The 16,476-nt window shown below is 45.4% G+C and overlaps 1 protein-coding gene across 2 annotated transcripts in view; it reads left to right on the top strand.

Moving 5' to 3' along the window:
- Window positions 1-403: 403 nt before the first annotated feature.
- Mcph1 (microcephalin 1) overlaps window positions 404-16,476 on the top strand; it is a 208,624-nt gene continuing 192,551 nt past the window's right edge. The window contains exons 1-3 of one of the 2 annotated variants that reach the window (XM_042262469.2): window positions 404-917; window positions 2,730-2,821; window positions 7,998-8,116. In XM_042262469.2, the coding sequence (XP_042118403.2) occupies window positions 878-917; window positions 2,730-2,821; window positions 7,998-8,116 (251 nt within the window). In that variant the 5' untranslated portion in view covers window positions 404-877. The remainder of the gene's footprint in view (window positions 918-2,729; window positions 2,822-7,997; window positions 8,117-16,476) is intronic. The other variant, XM_076553665.1, reaches the window with a different exon arrangement.

The raw sequence follows: 16,476 nt of genomic DNA, 5'->3' as shown, positions 1-16,476 counted from the left end.
AACAACAACAACCAGGGACTATAGAGATGGCTCAATGGTTAAGGACATTTGCTTTGGCAGAGGACACGGATTTGGTCCCCCGGCACCTACAGGGTGGCTCATACCCACACGTGACTAATGTTGCGGGGTATCTGCCGCCCTCCTCCGCCTTCCACCGGCGCCAGGCACGCACGTGGCGCAACCCAAGTGCACGGAGGCAACATCCTCAAGACACAGAAATCAACGTCAACAAGGAAGCAAAGACAACGGGAACCGCGTCCACGCGAACAGGATGCTTTCAACGCCCCGTGCTCAGGGCGACTACAGGACCAGCGGGGACCTTGCTGGCCGGAGTCCTCCCCGCCTCCTGCACCACCACCCCCACCACCACCAACCACGGTGCCTACGGCCGGGCCGCCTCCCCCTCCCGGCAGCCCTTGCGCGGGGAGGCGGGCCCGTCCCCGGCTCTCCCACGCCCCGCAGCTCCTCGGCGGGAGGTTTGAAGACCCGGGCCCAGGCAGAGGCTCCGGCGGCAGCTGCCGGCATCCCGCTCCACGCTGCGGCGCTCCCAGTACCGGGTCCCCGGGCGCTACGTTGGAGGAGAGCGCGGCCCTGAAGCGGCAGTGCGGCGGGCGGACGGACGGACCGACTCCAGCCAGGGCGGCCAGCTTCCGGGGCTTTGTCGTGTGTCACGGAGGCGCCTGCAGCACGCGGAGAGGGAAGGGAGGACCCCGGAGGAGCCCCTTCCGGACACGCGCCGGGTCCTGACCCGCCGAGCTTTCCCCCCGCCACCCCCGGGGAGCGCGGCCTGCGCACGCACGCGCGCGCGCGCCTCTCCGCGTCCTCCTGTCCGCGCACGCTCGCTCCGTCCCGCCGCGCCGCCGTGCCGGGTCGGGTCATGGAGTCCTCCGGAGGCGTTGGGGGCGCCTTCCTGAAAGGTGAGGGGGACACGCCCCTGGGGGGGGGAGGTCTGCGTGATGCGTGCCCGGAAGTCCGTCCTGGGCCCCCGGGGGTCCCCTCAGACTGGGGTGTCCTCAGAGCTCACCGTTTCCTCACATCCCTCAGGGTTCCGACGACCCGGGTGGACACCCACCCACCCCCGAGTGAATACCGTGTGGCCTTCACCTCCCTCCGTGTCCCTGCCATGGCCCCTGTGGGTCCCCGCTATGGCCCCTGTAGGTCCCCGCTGCGCGTCCCGAGCCCTGGGCAGCTGGCAGGGGCCATCAGGTCCCGTGTTAGCTTTCTGAGAGCCTCTCACTTCTAGCGCCTGGGCATGGGGGCGGGGGGTGGGGGGGATCAGGAAAAGTAATGATTTGGTAGTAATGCGAGTGGCCTCTCGGTGGGTCCTCCTCAGGGCTGACACTTGTGGAACTCTAAGTTTTTGTCGTGCCAGCAGCCCCATTCATTTTAATGGTGAGATCAAGGCTTGTCCCTCCTTTGCTTAGAAGGGCCCTCGTGGCTTAGCCCCCACCCCCCACCCCGAGTATCTGTTCCCAGGCGTGACTCCACACACTTGAGCACTGGGGTTTGCTGATGATGCTTGTCGAGTTAGGCTTTGAGGAAAGAGGTCTGCGTGGAGGGACTTGGAGGGGTAGAGCTGTAAGAACAAACCAGCAGTTTGCACAATTCTGTAACCAGGGGTGACTGTTTTTCTAATATTGCCACAGTATTTTGTAACAGAACCAGGTCTTCTTGCTTTGCTCATGGTTACTTAGCAGCCCCCCCCCCCTGGGGGGGATGTTTTTGGAGACAGTCTCTAACCCATGATAGCCTAGTACTTCTTTTGTAGCTGAGGCTTACCTTGAGTTTCTGATCCTCCTCCTTAGAGCTGGGATTGTAGATAGGGGCCTCCATGCCTTGTTGACATTGCAGTAGGCTTAAAACCCAGGACCTAGTGCATGGTAAATAAGCAACTCTGCCAACCGTGCTACATCTCCAGCCCTTCAAATTTTAGATTTAGTGGGGGAAAAAATGAAGAATAGCAAGTGAAAACTGTATGAAACTATTTTCTTTCTTCATATTTTTTTTTTTTTTAAAGACAAGGTCTCCTGCAGCCCAAGCAGGCCTCCAACTTGCCATATAGCTGAGGCTGGCCTAGAACTCTTGATCCTCTTGCCTAATCCCTAAATGCTAAGATTACAGGCATGTGCTGATATGCCCAGCTCCATAAACAAAATTTTATTTGAGAGCTTGTTTGGAGGTTCTAGCAGGGGAGCACAGCTACTCCTATACCCTTGACCGAAGACCGGTCCTCATCTATTCGGGGAAGGTCGTCCTCTTCCACCGAGCACGCAGCTTCGGGAGGGACGCACATGGAGCGGTGAGGGAGGAAGGGGACACCCGCCTAGCCAGCCAGATCAGCCGAATCAACCCTGGCGATCAATGGGGTGACAGATGTCGCAGCCAGATCACCCTCACATCCACAAAATTTTATTTGATAAAAGCTATATTGGCTTGTTAACCCACTCTCTGTGCTATGGCCATGAAATTGTGGTGTTGGGAGATAATCTGACCTAGAAAGCCTGTAATAATTACTGTTTCTTTACAGAAAGCATAATCCAGGATAATTAAGCCCAGATTAGGAAGACTTTAAGTACCACCAAAATAGCAGTGATCAGTTTTTGAGTGGATTCCTAATATAAATTTTCACTTATTTTCTAACATAAATAGAACAAGAGAAAAACCTATTGAGCAGGAGGGTATTGCAATTTCCAGTGTATACTTCCTGTTAATGTCTTGCTCATTTTCAGATATTGTGGCCTATGTTGAAGTATGGTCTTCCAACGGAACAGAGAATTACTCAAAGACATTTACCAAACAACTTGAGGATATGGGGGCAAAGGTAAGAAATTAATATCAGAATGATTGATAGCCCGCTGGCATTTTCTTGTTAGGGGAGCTATTCTTTAGAATATGAAGGCTATGGCAGTGGGTAAGTGGTGGGAGACAAAAGAACCCAAATAGGAGTTGGGCAGTAGTTCTTACAGAGCAGATAGTCTTGGAGGCATTGTATGAGGAGGAATCTAAGAGGAAACATGAGTCTGGCATTGGTCCTGTAAGGACTGGTACTTGGAATCAAAAGAATAAAGATACAGGAGAATGAGCAGCCTTCTAAGGTCCTGGTTTAGGAGGAAACAGAGACAGTGAACATAGACTGCTCAGGTCTTCAGGAGATGCTCACTGACAGGCTGGGTAAAGTGAGTGACAGGCTAACTCAAGGCAGGGTAAACATGGGTATTAGAGCAGTACCTGCCTTGCTTAACCACCCTAGTCCATGTGAAGTAAGGTCAAAGGCTTAGAGTAGAGGAATCTGCACAGATGCGCTGCCACTTACAATGGAGTTCAAGCCTATTATACCCATTGTAAGAAAAGAAAATCCTGTGAGTTGAAAATGTATTTAATGTACAGCGTTATAGCTTAGCAACTCTGTGTGTGTGTGTGCAGCAGTGGCTCTTGGGACTGGCTGAGAATTGCTGTTCTTTGCATCATGAGATGTGATGCCTCTCCTACACTTCATAGCCAGCTTAACAAAATACCATTTCTCCTAACAATGTATCACTCTTCTACCACCTCAAAGTAAAGCAATCCTAAGTAAAACTGTGAGAAAGCAGGAACTTTCTGTATGGAAGGTCAACATATTTTTCATTGAAGAGCACAGCATGTCTTGTTACACTGGCGTTCGCGACACCAAGTGGAGTTCTGTTTTAGGAGGGTCCGTATGTAAATTCTGGTTCATGCCTCTGTCTAGATGTAGTCCATGGCAGCCCAGTCCAAGGTGTGGGATTTTACCAGATCCTCCTCTGGTCTAAGGCTTACAGGTGCTGCTTATTGTCTGACAACTTGATGAAAGCCTTGGAGAGAGTGTCCCCAGGTGCTAGGCTGGGCTCCTTCTGATTGCCTTGAGAATGGCTGTGCACAAAAGGAACACCTGTGCACTGTGAAACTACTACTATGCAGGGCTGTGAAATTTGCAGTGAAACCCGAGAGAGAGGCCAGTTGTCCTTTGCTTTATACCTTTTAGTGCTGGGGTAGAATTCTTGTCCTTACACATGCTAGTACACTATTGCTAGGTCCCCACTCTCTCTTCCGTTTTGGAAAGGTAATAATTTAAAAAAGTTTCTAAACGTGTGGGTGGAGGACAAGAGAACATGGCATATGTGTGATCAGAAGACAACTTGAGGCCGTCTCCTACCATGCAGGGCCTGTGGAACACATGTAGGTCATCAGGATTGGTGGTGCAAGTACCTCCCTTTACCCACTGAGTCATGTCACCAGACCCCAGATGTTGTGTTTTTAATCTCTTCCTTTTTAAATTTGCTTTCATATTTCCAGTGCACAGTACAGTGAGGATGAAGCCCAAGACCCCCCCCTCCCCCCAGATCCCTGAACCTACAGATAGTACAAAACCCTATCTAGGCATACATACCCATGAGCCTGGCTCAATGGTGTAGGACAGTATCCCAGCTACTTGAAAGAATGAGGCAGATAACCAAGTTGAAGATACCTTATAGGGTCCTGTATCACAATTTAAAATTAGAAAGGGTCGGGGATCTAGGTATAAAATTTAGTAGTAGAACATCTGCCTAGCTTGCTTAAGACCATAGGTTCAAGCCTCCCCCGTGCTGGGATTACATGCATGTACTGCCATATCTGACTTCTTACACAGGTTCAGGGAATCAAACTTGTAGGATTTTTTTTTTTTTTTTGGCATTTTTACTCTTCTGGGGAGCCCACCATCCAGCTCCCAAATAAATACACACACGGAGGCTTATTATTACTTATGAATGTCCAGCCTTAGCTTGGCTTGTTTCTTGCCAGCTTTTTTTTTAAACTTAAATTATCCCATCTATCTTTTGCCTCTGGGCTTTTATCTTTCTCTATTCTGTATACCTTTCTTTACTCGGAGGCTTGCTGTGTAGCTGGCCTCTGATGTCCTCCTTTTCTTGCTCCTTCTCTTTTTCCCAGATTTCTCTTCCCATTTATTCTTGCTGCCTGCCAGCCCTGCCTAGCCTTTCTGTCTGCCCAGCTGTTGGCTATTTAGCTCTTTAGTAGACCAATCAGATATTTTAGACAGGCAAAGTATTACAGCTTAACAGAGTTAAGTGTTCCACAGTATAAACAAATGTAACACATCTTAAAATAATATTCCGCAACACAAACTGAGGACATCAGTGCTTGCAAAGCAGTCATGTCACTGACTGAGCCATTTCCCCAGTCCCAAAAAGCCTATTTTTGACATGGCTCTATGAATCTACTTGATGAGTATTTTAGCTGATTATAAACTGTTAGCATGCCTTCTTTTTCCTTGAAGGAATGTCTTCATTACTTTTTTGATACAAAGTCTCACTGTATGGCTGTCCTCAGTCTCATAGTGATGACCCTCCTACCTCAGTCTCTCAAGTGCTAGGGTTACAGGCTTGTGCTACCATGTCCAGCTCCTACATTACTGTCTGACTTCAGATTGCTGTTGATAATGTCTGAGCTAGTTGTTATTTCTCATTGCTTTGTGGTGATATTTTATTTGTGCTTTAATAAAACTTGCTGGAGATCAGGGGAAAAGGCCAGCCATTTTAAGTAAACAAGCACATGCCCTTAATCTGATCACTTATCAGGCAGGGTCTCTGTGTTCAAGGCCATACTAGGGAACAGCCAAGTGTGGTGACACTCGCTTTTAATCCAGTGCCAACCATAGAGATCTGGAGGTCTGTACAGACAAACAGTGACAGGGAAGCTGGACTAAGATAGCCAATGAGAGGGCAGAACAGCAAGGCAATAAAGGCATGGGTAAGACAGGAAGAAGCTTGAATTTTGAAGCTGCAGAGTTGGTGAGGTAAGGTTGGCTGGTGGCTTTCTCTATTTCCCTGATCTCTCTAAGGCTTCCACCCCTATATAAGACCATTTAGAAATTGATTTACATTGCTTGAAGTTGGTCTTACCTCTGTCTTCTCACCCATTTCCACCCTTACAACATTTGTCTTTATTCCAGATAGTCTCTTAATTCCATGATGGCATGTGTACTGGCTAGTTTTATGTCAGCTTGACACAAGCTAAAGTTATCTGAGATGAGGGAACCTCAGTTAGAAAATTTCTCCATAAGATCAGGCTGTAAGCAAGCCGGTAGAGTACTTTCTTAATTAGTGATTGATGGAGGAGGGCCCAGCCATTGTGGGAGGTACTGGGTTCTATAGGAAAGCAGGCTGAGCAAGCCAGTAAGCAGCACTCCATGGCCTCTGCATCAACTCCTGCCTCTAGGATCCTGCCTTGTTTGAGTTCCTGTCCTGACTTCCTTCAGTGATGGACAGTGATGAAGCATGAGACAAACCAGCTAGGCAGTGGTGGCGCACACCTTTAATCCCAGCGCTCAGGAGGCAGAGGCAGGCGGATCTCTGTGTTCGAGGCCAGCCTGGTCAACAGAGTGAGTTCCAGGACAGCCAGGGCTACACAGAGAGGCCCTGTCTCTGGTGTGAGGGGAGGGAAGACAAACCCTTTCCTCCCCCAGTTGCTTTGGCCATGATGTTTTGTTCCTGACAGCAATAGTTAGTAACCCTAACTAGGATATGTGATTGTTGTGGCCCTTTGGTCACACTTGTGCTATGCCTTTGAAGGGTTCTTTTGATCCAGAATGCATGTCCTTGAATTTGAGAATGTTTTCCTTGATCATTTCTTTAATAATTTTTGCTTCATCTCCCCAATTTGTTTATGTTTTAACTCCATAACTTGGCCTCAGGATCATGATCTGTGCTTTTTATGGTCCTGTCTTACCCTATTACCTATTTTCTGTGTGCTCTGTTGCTGGGGAGATTTTCTTTACTTGGCTGTATACAATTTCTATGGAATTTTTTTTTTCCATTCTTAAATTTGTAGTAACTCTAGGTCTTGACCTCTTTGAAATATCTGATCATATCACATAAATACTGCATCATCTCAAAATTCTGATTTTAATTTTAATTAGATATGTATTCCCTTTGCTGTTTGTTTCCTCCACGTTACATTGTTTCTCTTTCATGTAGAGGGATTTTTCATTTGTTTATTAATTTCCTTACTTATCGAGACAGGGTCTCATGTACTCAGGCTGGTCTAGAACTGGCTGTGTAGCAGAAAATGGCCTTGAATGTGTGGTTCTCCTGTCTGGACCAAAGCACTAGGACTACAGGTGTTTCCCGCCGTACCTGGTTTTTGAAAATGGTGGGAGGATAGAACCCAGTTCTTTGTGTGTGCTAGGCAAGCCTGCTACCAACTCTGCTATACCCTCAGTCTAATATGGAAAGTTTTAAAAAGAGTTTAAGGTGTGCATTCCTATGCGTGTGCACACATGCCACAACTTGTGTGGAGGTTCAAGGATGAAGAGGGATTGAAATATCCTTGTGTCTGCCAGTCTTTTCAGCTGATTTACAGGTAGTGCCTCCTTCTGTCCATTTTTCTTTTCCTGCCCCTTTATTCTCAGGGACTCCACCTGGTTTGTTCTCTCCCGTTCTCTTTATCTTGAAGTTGCTACTCTGTTCTGTGCTTGGAAGCTTTATTGTGGGGTAAGGGTGACAGGAGCCGAAGCTTTATTGGGGTAGGGGTGATGAGCAGAAGCTTTATTGGGGTAAGGATGGCATGAATGCTAATCCTCATTCTTTATTGGGGTAAGGATGGCATGAATGCTAATCCTCATTCTGACTGCAGCAGATGTATTTTGGTGGGGAGAGGTTGAGACAAGGTCTCACTATGTAGCTCTGGCTGTCCTAGAACTCTCTACGTGAACCAGGCTGACCTTAAACTCATAGAGATCCTCCTGCTTCTGTCTCCTAAGTGCTGGGTGCTGGGATTAAAGTTGCATACCACCATGCCATGCAAAAGCATCATTCCACATTCATCACAGTATTGTTTCCTGGTGCATTCTGAGAAGTGAAATTCTGGGGTAAGGGTTTTTGATCATTGCATTTTGACAATTTTTGAGCAGTGTTCTTTTTTAATTATTTTAAGAAATTATGAATAGATAGCAGTGAGCTTTGGTTTTTGGATTTTGTCTACAGGTTTCAAAAACTTTCAACAAGCAAGTGACCCATGTGATCTTCAAAGATGGATATCAGAGCACCTGGGACAAAGCCCAGAAGACAGGGGCAAAGCTGGTTTCCGTCCTCTGGGTTGAAAAGTAAGTAGTTGTCCTCTATTTTTTTTCCTTCAGTTTTCTAAGATTGGCAAAAATCTAGTTTTAGTGCTTTGCTTGGTGATAGAATTTGATAATATTTGGTTTTCATCTTTTCTCAGCCTTCTGTGGAGGCAAGTACATTAATATCTTTAAGCCTCACCCTCTAGAACTGAAAAATAGCTGAAATGCTGGTCCTGTGTAGAGGGGAGGTGAGTGTGAAGGCCTAAGGCAGGGGTGTGCCTTGGATGTGCAGGAGATGTGGAGAGTGTGACCGAGCACTGTGTATTGTTAGCCAATGTTGCTGTTAACATAGATCTGCATCGCAGGAGCTTATTTTCTCTCAGCTCCGGAAGCTGTGTACCTCAGGTATCTGCGGCTTGTTTCTTTTGAGACATCCTTGGCCTCTATGTAGCCACCTTCTTCCTACCCTTTCATGGCATCCCCTCTGTTGATGTTTCTGTCCTCATTTTCTCTTAAGAGCTTATCAGTCATGTTGAGTTAAGCCTTCAGCAATGACTTCCCTTACCCCCGTTACTTCTTTAAATATCCTGTCTCCAGGTTTTGTTAGTTAGGAACACAAGCTTGTGGGGTTTGATGCCAATCCAGCCATCAAAGGGAAGTTGAGGTGGAGTTGAGGTCAGTAGGTCAGGGTGCACAGTGGGAAGGATGATGTGGAATTGTGCTCGGAGACTGAGGTTCGTGCGGAAGCTGACAGTGTTGGGGAGCCGTTGGATGTTCGGCTCAGACTAGGATGGTAGCCATGTGGTAGTACGACTGACCAGTTCAAGATTTAAAAAAAGTACTGTGTGTTCGTGTGTGTATAGCTTTCTGTGTAATGTACATGTGTGGGGTTGCTGAGGAAGGCTGTTCATTGCTTGATGTAGGCTGGGAACTGAACCCTGACTCTGGATACAGGAAGATGGCATTGGCTGAGACTGGGAAGGCTTTAGAGGATTGGAGGTGGTAGCTGGAATGATGCGGAACAGAGTCAGGACTTTGTATTGAGATGTGTGGAATCAAATTTCAGATACTTACTAGACTTGCTGTAGAGGTGTCAGGTGAGTAGGTAGACAAGTTCAGGGCGAGATTGGCTACTAAAATGGGGTGGGGTTGTCTGTACTGGGCTGTGAATTAGAAGCTCTATGCCAAAGGTGAGCCTAGGTAAGCAGATGGAGGGGGAAGAAGGTTGAGTGTGTCTGGGTCTGGAAGTCAGGCCAAGAGGAATGGGGGAGGACGCTGAAAAGTGGAGTGTTGAATGGCCAGGCTGATTGGTTTTCAGAAATGACCAGACCGTCTGTGTCCATCAGCTCAGTTACGACACCCTACCTGGACTTGTGTCAGATCCCACAAGGGAGGGGCTCCGTCCTTCAGGTCTAGATTGACTTGAGATGGTAGTTATAGGTCCAGGCCTCTACCACTTCGGCCCCACCAGCTATGAATAGGGCTTCCATTAGTCCCTCTTGAGTTGATGGTTGTTTGAATAGCTCACGTTATTCAAGGAAGAACTCTCCTCACCTCCCCTGGTCTGTCAGGACTCGTCTCACTTCTCTGGTTTGTTACAAAGGTGCTTCTCAGGAACAACCAAGTAGAAATGCACATAAGGTGCTTGTGCCTGAAGCCCTCTTCCCCTCTGTAGGGCGCGACCTTCTCTCTCTATTACAACACCTGAAGGCTCATCCAACTCCCTTGTTGGGTTGTGTAGGGCTGAATCTTTAGTGCTTCTGTTTTTGGAGGTGTGTGAGTAGGGTAGAAGTTTAGCCTCAAATTCTCAATTGATCCTTCTGTGCTAGCCAGGTTCCCACCATAAAGATAGTCACTAGCAGAAACTTAATCAGAACAGATCATATAAACAATAAAAGATTAATATTCATTAACATTAATAATGTTAGGGGGTAGAAGCTGTGAGAACTGGGACAATGATCACATAGATTTCAAATTATAATACCCACATTTGTTCTAGGCCAGATTTGGGTTTACAGCAAAATAGATCAGAAAAGGGGTTGGGGATTTAGCTCAGTGGTAGAGCACTTGCCTAGCAAGCACAAGGCCCTGGGTTTGGTCCTCAGCTCTGAAAAAAAAAAAGGATCAGAAAGTATAATGTTGATATTCCTGCCCCTACCCAGCCTCCCTCACAGTCAGCTTCCTGCTCAGGACTGGTGCATTCCTGGAAGTTGTCCAGGAACCAGCATGCATATGCCTTCGTCACTCTGAACTCAGCCTTACTGTTTTCTTTTAGATTTCTCTTAGTTTTCTAAAATCGCAAGGTGACTCCTTTATGATGTAGGATTCAGGAAATTTCCTATTTCGGAGACCTTTTTCAGATTATCTGTTAGCAAAGACAGAAATTTCCTGCCGAAGTTTCTCATACCTCAGGTATGGATAAGGAGATGGAATAGGGAGAACAGATGGGTTCCATTTGTTAGATAAAGGGAAGGAAGGGTGGCTCATGTGGTCCCGGTGCTTGGGACTGAGACAGGATCATTGGACTTCTGGGCTATCACAGGCTACATAGGAAGGACCTTGTCTAAAAACCAACAAAATAATGTTTTTAAAAGAGGTTATAAAAAGAGGCTCTCTGGGAATTACTGGGTGTTTGTGGAAGTGGAAGCTTTAGTGCTGTCAACTTCACATGCAAGTGATTATCCTACACTCAAAATGCTCCAGGCAAGAAATGTTTTCAGATTTGGAGATATTTGCATCAACTTACTGGATGAGCATCTCAAATATGAAAATCTGAAATCTGAGAGGCTCAAAAGTCCAGTTTTAGGAACTGGGGATGTAGCTTAGTTGGTGGAGTGTTTGCCTAATATTCATGAAACTGAGTAGATTACCACATAAACCAAGCGTGTGTACACCTTTAACCCTGCACTGGGGAGGTAGAAGCAGGAGAATCAGTTCAAGTTCATCCTTGGTTGCAGAGGGAGTACACAGTCAGCCCAGACTATATGAGGCCCTATGTATTACTTGATTTTCTTGTTAACCCTCTCTCTCTCTCTCTTTTTTTTAATAGAGAGAGAGAGAGAGAGAGAGAGAGAGAGAGAGAGAGAGAGAGAGGAGAAATACTAAACTCTGACCATTTCATATATCTAATGATTCTGCCCAACTTTATGTTAGAATACATGTAGACCTTTAGTTGACTATATACTGGAGCAATCTTAACATGTTTGTCCCACTTTTTTAAAATAACTTTTTGAAATTTTATTTTTAATACATGTATTTACTTTATGTATATGAGTATTTAGGTTCAACATGTGTGTACAGTGCCCACAGAGGTCAGAAGAGGTCATTGGACCACCTGAAACTGGAGCTATGGATGGTTGTGAGTTACCATGTGGATGCTGGAAACAGTCGAGGCTCTGCAAGAACAACATGTGTGCCTAACACTGAGCCATGACTCCAGACCTTGTCCCATTGTTCTTAACAAATATAAAATAATATTTTGTATGACAGAGGTTCTCTCTCAGTTGATGGAGTATTTGCCTAGCATGCACAGAACCCTAGATTGACCCCCTAGTGCAGTAAAAAGTGGGGCCATGTGCATGTCTTTAATCCTGTTATTTAAGTCAAGCCTGGCCATGTGAACTCAATAAGCCAATTAAAAGCTAGATTAATAGTGGGAAGCAGAAAAATGGTGATCATGAAGGGATGAAGACACACTTTGGGGGTGTCTCCCCTCAGAGTGAGCTGCCTGCAGTGGAAGGTAAAGATGGACGTTCCCAGCAACTGCTGGAGTCATTTTCCTCTTTTCCTTCACCTTTACTTGGTGAAGCAGAAAAATATGTTTGGACATTGAATAAATCTGCTTTCTGCTGTTAAGTCATCTCTTTTAATTGGCTTATTGAGTTTGGGTAGCCAGACCTGATTTGGGGCACAGGCTGTAACCCCCAAGTTACAATCCCAGCACTCCCAGCTGGGGATATGAGTTAGGGAGTAGGTGGGTAGAGGCAGGAGGAAGATCAGAGTTCAAGGTCATCCTCTGCTACATAGGAAGAGTTGTTTGAGGCAGTGTGGGCTGTGTAAGACCCAGTCTCCAAAAAAAAAAAAAAAAAATGCTCTTTGTAATAGAGATGCAGGAAATAGCATAACTAGTCTGATAAGACATTTTTATTTCCTTTTCTATTCAGAATCATTGTGACATTGAACCTAGCTATACACTAGTGTTCTGTAGATACATGTCTTTCCACAGGTTTAAAAAGCCAGAAATGGCATTTTTTTTTTTTTTTTTAGCTCAAAGGGGCGTGCACATTGTAATTTGTGGTAGATGCTGCCAAATTTTCCTGGAAAGAATGCCTTAATTTCTATCTTTTCAAGTAATATTAAAAGATGTCTTAATTTATAAGTAAAAAGTGTTGTTTTTATTCTAATTTTTCCTAATTTTAAGTGAGCTGAGATGGCCTCTGTTAATCACTGGTCTGACTTCTCTTAACTGCCCAGGGTCACTTACCAGTTTTTCATTGGCTGTGCTCATGTGTGTGTGGCTTCTAGGGTCACTAAATTCCCATTGTGTGGGGTCTCTTGGGCACCAGGTTTCAGACTATAACAGTCTCTGATTAAAAGGACGTTTCTTTTGGACAAGAGAAAATTTTATATCCCAGAAAACAAAAGATGAAGACAGAATAATTAAAGATCAGCCTGGCTCTCATCTCCTGGGTCTTTTGGAGAAAATTGATCCTAAGTTAAAATTTTAAAACAGCCACCAACACACGTAAACAATTGAAATGCATCCATTTGGTGTTGTCAGCCTATTAAAGGAAGGTCTAAGACTACGGTGGGTCCAGGACCGAGGCCTGTGGAGGAGTAACTCTTCGGGGTTAGTGTGGCTGCAAGGGAGGAGATCATGAGGAACCTGCAGTGGCCACTTTCCAAAGCAGTGCATGACAGAAGTGACCAGCAGGTACACTGCTGTGAGACTCACTGTCTGGCTGCCCTTTGCAGAGTCTCAGCATGCCCCCACATGCGCATCCTCTTAGGAGAGCTGGGATGGACTAGAGGTGGCATGAGGCTAACAGAAGGTAGGACGGCTATTCGGTTTCTAGTGTGACATGAGGAAAGAAGGACCTGGCAACTTCGGGTGACTTAGCAGATACTAAGTATTTCCACAAATGCCCTTTCTTTGCACAGGTACATAGTTACATTTCCTTTTTTAGCACCTAGTTCAGTTACAGTCTCCTCCAACAAGATTCTCAGATCATAATCCTATGCCCTGCTCGATTCAGGTCTGGACCCAGCAGCCTGGGGAGAGATGGAGACTGGTGCGCAGCCACTCCGCTTTGTTCTGACCCTCACTGGGTACAACCTGGTGTTCAGTACTCAGAACTCAGGTCCCAGTAAGATCTACTGTGTTCTCTGCTCCACGACCCCTCAACCCCTCCTTCCTGTGTTCTTCCTTGTGTCCCGGGGATACTGTGTGTTAGGGCGTGTGCTAGCCAAGTGATTTTCAGATATAACAGTCTCTGATTAGTACTAATGTGATGTGTCTGTTAGAAAACAGTACACTGCTGCTTAGGTGACTCACTGATGCTTTAGGGGGTAAAGGGCGATGGTTTGGGGGAGGTGAAGGCACAGCAGGGCTGCCCTGGTGAGGGAGTGGCAATTACAGGTATCTCCTGAGGGGAAGCTTTCCTAGTGGGATAGAAGCAGACATGGCCTCCATGGGCTCTGAAGTGGCTGCAGCTAGTGTTGTCAGGGCTGCCTTGAAACAGTTCTCTCCTTGGCCACTAGATGGAGTGCCAATGCTACCATTTTGCACTTCTGAAGAATACTAAAAGTCTACTAGGAAGCATTTTCTGTTCATCATATTGAGGAGGTGTCAGATAAATGTGAGGCTTTTTGTTATCAGTGGAGTTTGGTTTTATTATTTTTAATTACGTGTCTGTGTGGGTATGTGCATGTGAGTTACCCAGGGAGGCCAGAGGCATCATTAGATCTCCTTGGAGTTAACAGCTGGTTATAACTTGCCTGACATTATTCTCTGGGAATCGAGCTCCAGTCCACTGGAAAAACATTACATGCCCTTAACTACTGATTCATCTCTCTAGACCTTGTTTTTGTGTAGCACGAATCTTAAAAGATCTTATTAATAAAAACAAACCTGGAGCCAGGTATTGGGGTGAATGCTGAAAGATCAGAGAAGCATAACAAGCTACAGCCACCTCACTTTGCTAATTCCTCAGCTGATCCTATTTCCTCAGACTGGAAGCCTCTGAATCCTCATCCAGAATGAATTTCAGCTGAACTGCTGCTAAAAGCCTAAAAGCTTAACCGACCCTAGTTCCTGGTTTTCACACCTTATATACCGTTCTGCTTCCTGCCATCACTTCCTGGGATTAAAGGCATGTGTCACTATACCTGGCTGTTTCCAGTGTGGCTTTGAACTCAAAGAGATCTGGATGGATCTCTGCCTTTAGAATGCTAGGATTAAAGGTGTGTGTGCCACCATTTTCTGGCCTCTATGTATATCTAGTGGCTGTTCTGTTCTCTGACCCCAGATAAGTTTATTAGGGTGCAGTATATTGGGGAACACAATATCACCACATTTCCACTTTTTTGTCTAAAATTTAAAAAAGCTTATAACTAATACAAGAAAAACTATATCCAATAAGTATACACAATATATACAGTCAAGAGTTACATTAACAATGTCTAGACCATTAATATTTGACAGATGGAGTTTTTTGTCTGAATCAGCCCCACTGGTCAGGTCAAATGTTAATGGACAATGTCCAGTCCATTAACATTTGACAAATTCAGATAAATAATTTTCATTACTTATCCTATTTAAAACAAGTAGTTCCTTTTTAAAAGTAGGTTCAATAATCTCCCTTTTTATCTTATATCCCTATTCTCTTTTTTCTTTTCATAATAGATTCAGTAATCTACCTTTTGTCATTTTTATATCTTCCCCTTTTTCTTTTTAGATTGAATGAGTAGATTGAATGATCTACCCATTTATCCTATTCTTTATCATTTTTCTCAGAGTAGATTCAATGATCTACCTCATAATTATAATTCTCTTTTTTCTTTTTCTTTTTTTTAAACAAAAATTCTGAATCTAATCTTGTTCAGAATTTTTCCTGACCATTAACAATTAACAACTTGTAATGAACCATCATAAACAATGACAGTATCCATAACTCATTAAACAACGATAAACCTTCCATCCCACATCTTGGGAATGTGGGTGTCGTTTTCTTAAAATTACTTCCTGCTTTCTGGGGGGCAAAGGCATCTTTAGGGAATCCTGGAAAGAAAATGTTTGAGTTTAATTGTCAAGTTCTGAGAGATTTAGCTGTATCATTTGTCCAGTCTCTGCATGATGGGGAAGTGAAGGGCTGTCTCAAGTCCTTGCTCGGGTAGTCTGTGAATTTCGATCATCTCAGCTAGCCATCTCGAAATTGTCCTGAGCAGTTTGTAGTCCAAAGCAGATTTTTCTGTGGTGTTGATCAGCTTAATGGCTTTACCATAGTCTGTGTGGAATCATTGTTGTGGGGTCCTGTCATCCTTTTGAAGATTTCAAAGTTGCTATTAGGTGTAGTCATGGTTCCCTGCAGATTTTATTTTATTTTATTTTATTTTTTTGTGCCTCCTCTGTGGTTTGGAGCAATCACAGTCTGATATATGTCTGCCTCTGGGAACCATGAACGTTCTTCCCTAGAAGAAAATATCTTCACAGCAATTTCTCCCCACCATTTGTCTTGCCAAACTTTTCCAAACTGACCTTTGCCGATGCTTTCTTGTAACATGATAATCCTGACAATTCTTTGAACCAGCAGCAGTAAACCCTTCGTCCCAGGTAGCAGCATCACCGCAGTCACCAACACAATGATAAGCAGCCAGCAACTCAGAGCAGCAGCCACTGCCTCCATGGTCCCACCACCACCGTTTGTGGATCAGCCCTGGCTGCAGCTTCTCCTTAGAAAGCCTCCTAGGCCGGCTTCAAACTCGGGAATCCTCCTACCTCTGCCTCCTTCAGTAAGTCCTACTGGTGTGCACCACAACAACCACAACATGTAGCTCGGATCTGAGCTGGGGCCCACAAGGCCACAGGCAAGCGGCTTTTTTGTGAATTCATACCACGAATGGGCAGCAGATGTAGCACGAATCTTAAAAAGGTCTTATTAATAAAAACAAACCTGGAGCCAGGTATTGGGGTGAATGCTGAAAGATCAGAGAAGCAGAACAAGCCACAGCTTCCTCACCTTGCTAATACAAAACTCACTTTGTAGCCTGAGCTGATGTGGAACTCACTATATTGATCATGCTGGTCTTGAACTCAAAGAGATCCACCTGCCTCTGCCTCCAGAGTTCCGGGATTAAAGATGTGTATAACCATGCCTAGTTCAGTGCGAGTTTTTACCGAGTAG

Source organism: Peromyscus maniculatus, chromosome 17 (assembly GCF_049852395.1).
Source record: "Peromyscus maniculatus bairdii isolate BWxNUB_F1_BW_parent chromosome 17, HU_Pman_BW_mat_3.1, whole genome shotgun sequence".
Lineage (NCBI taxonomy): Eukaryota > Metazoa > Chordata > Mammalia > Rodentia > Cricetidae > Peromyscus > Peromyscus maniculatus.
The sequence above is the reverse complement of the archived record's forward strand: the minus strand, read 5'-3'. Positions and strand labels throughout refer to the sequence as shown.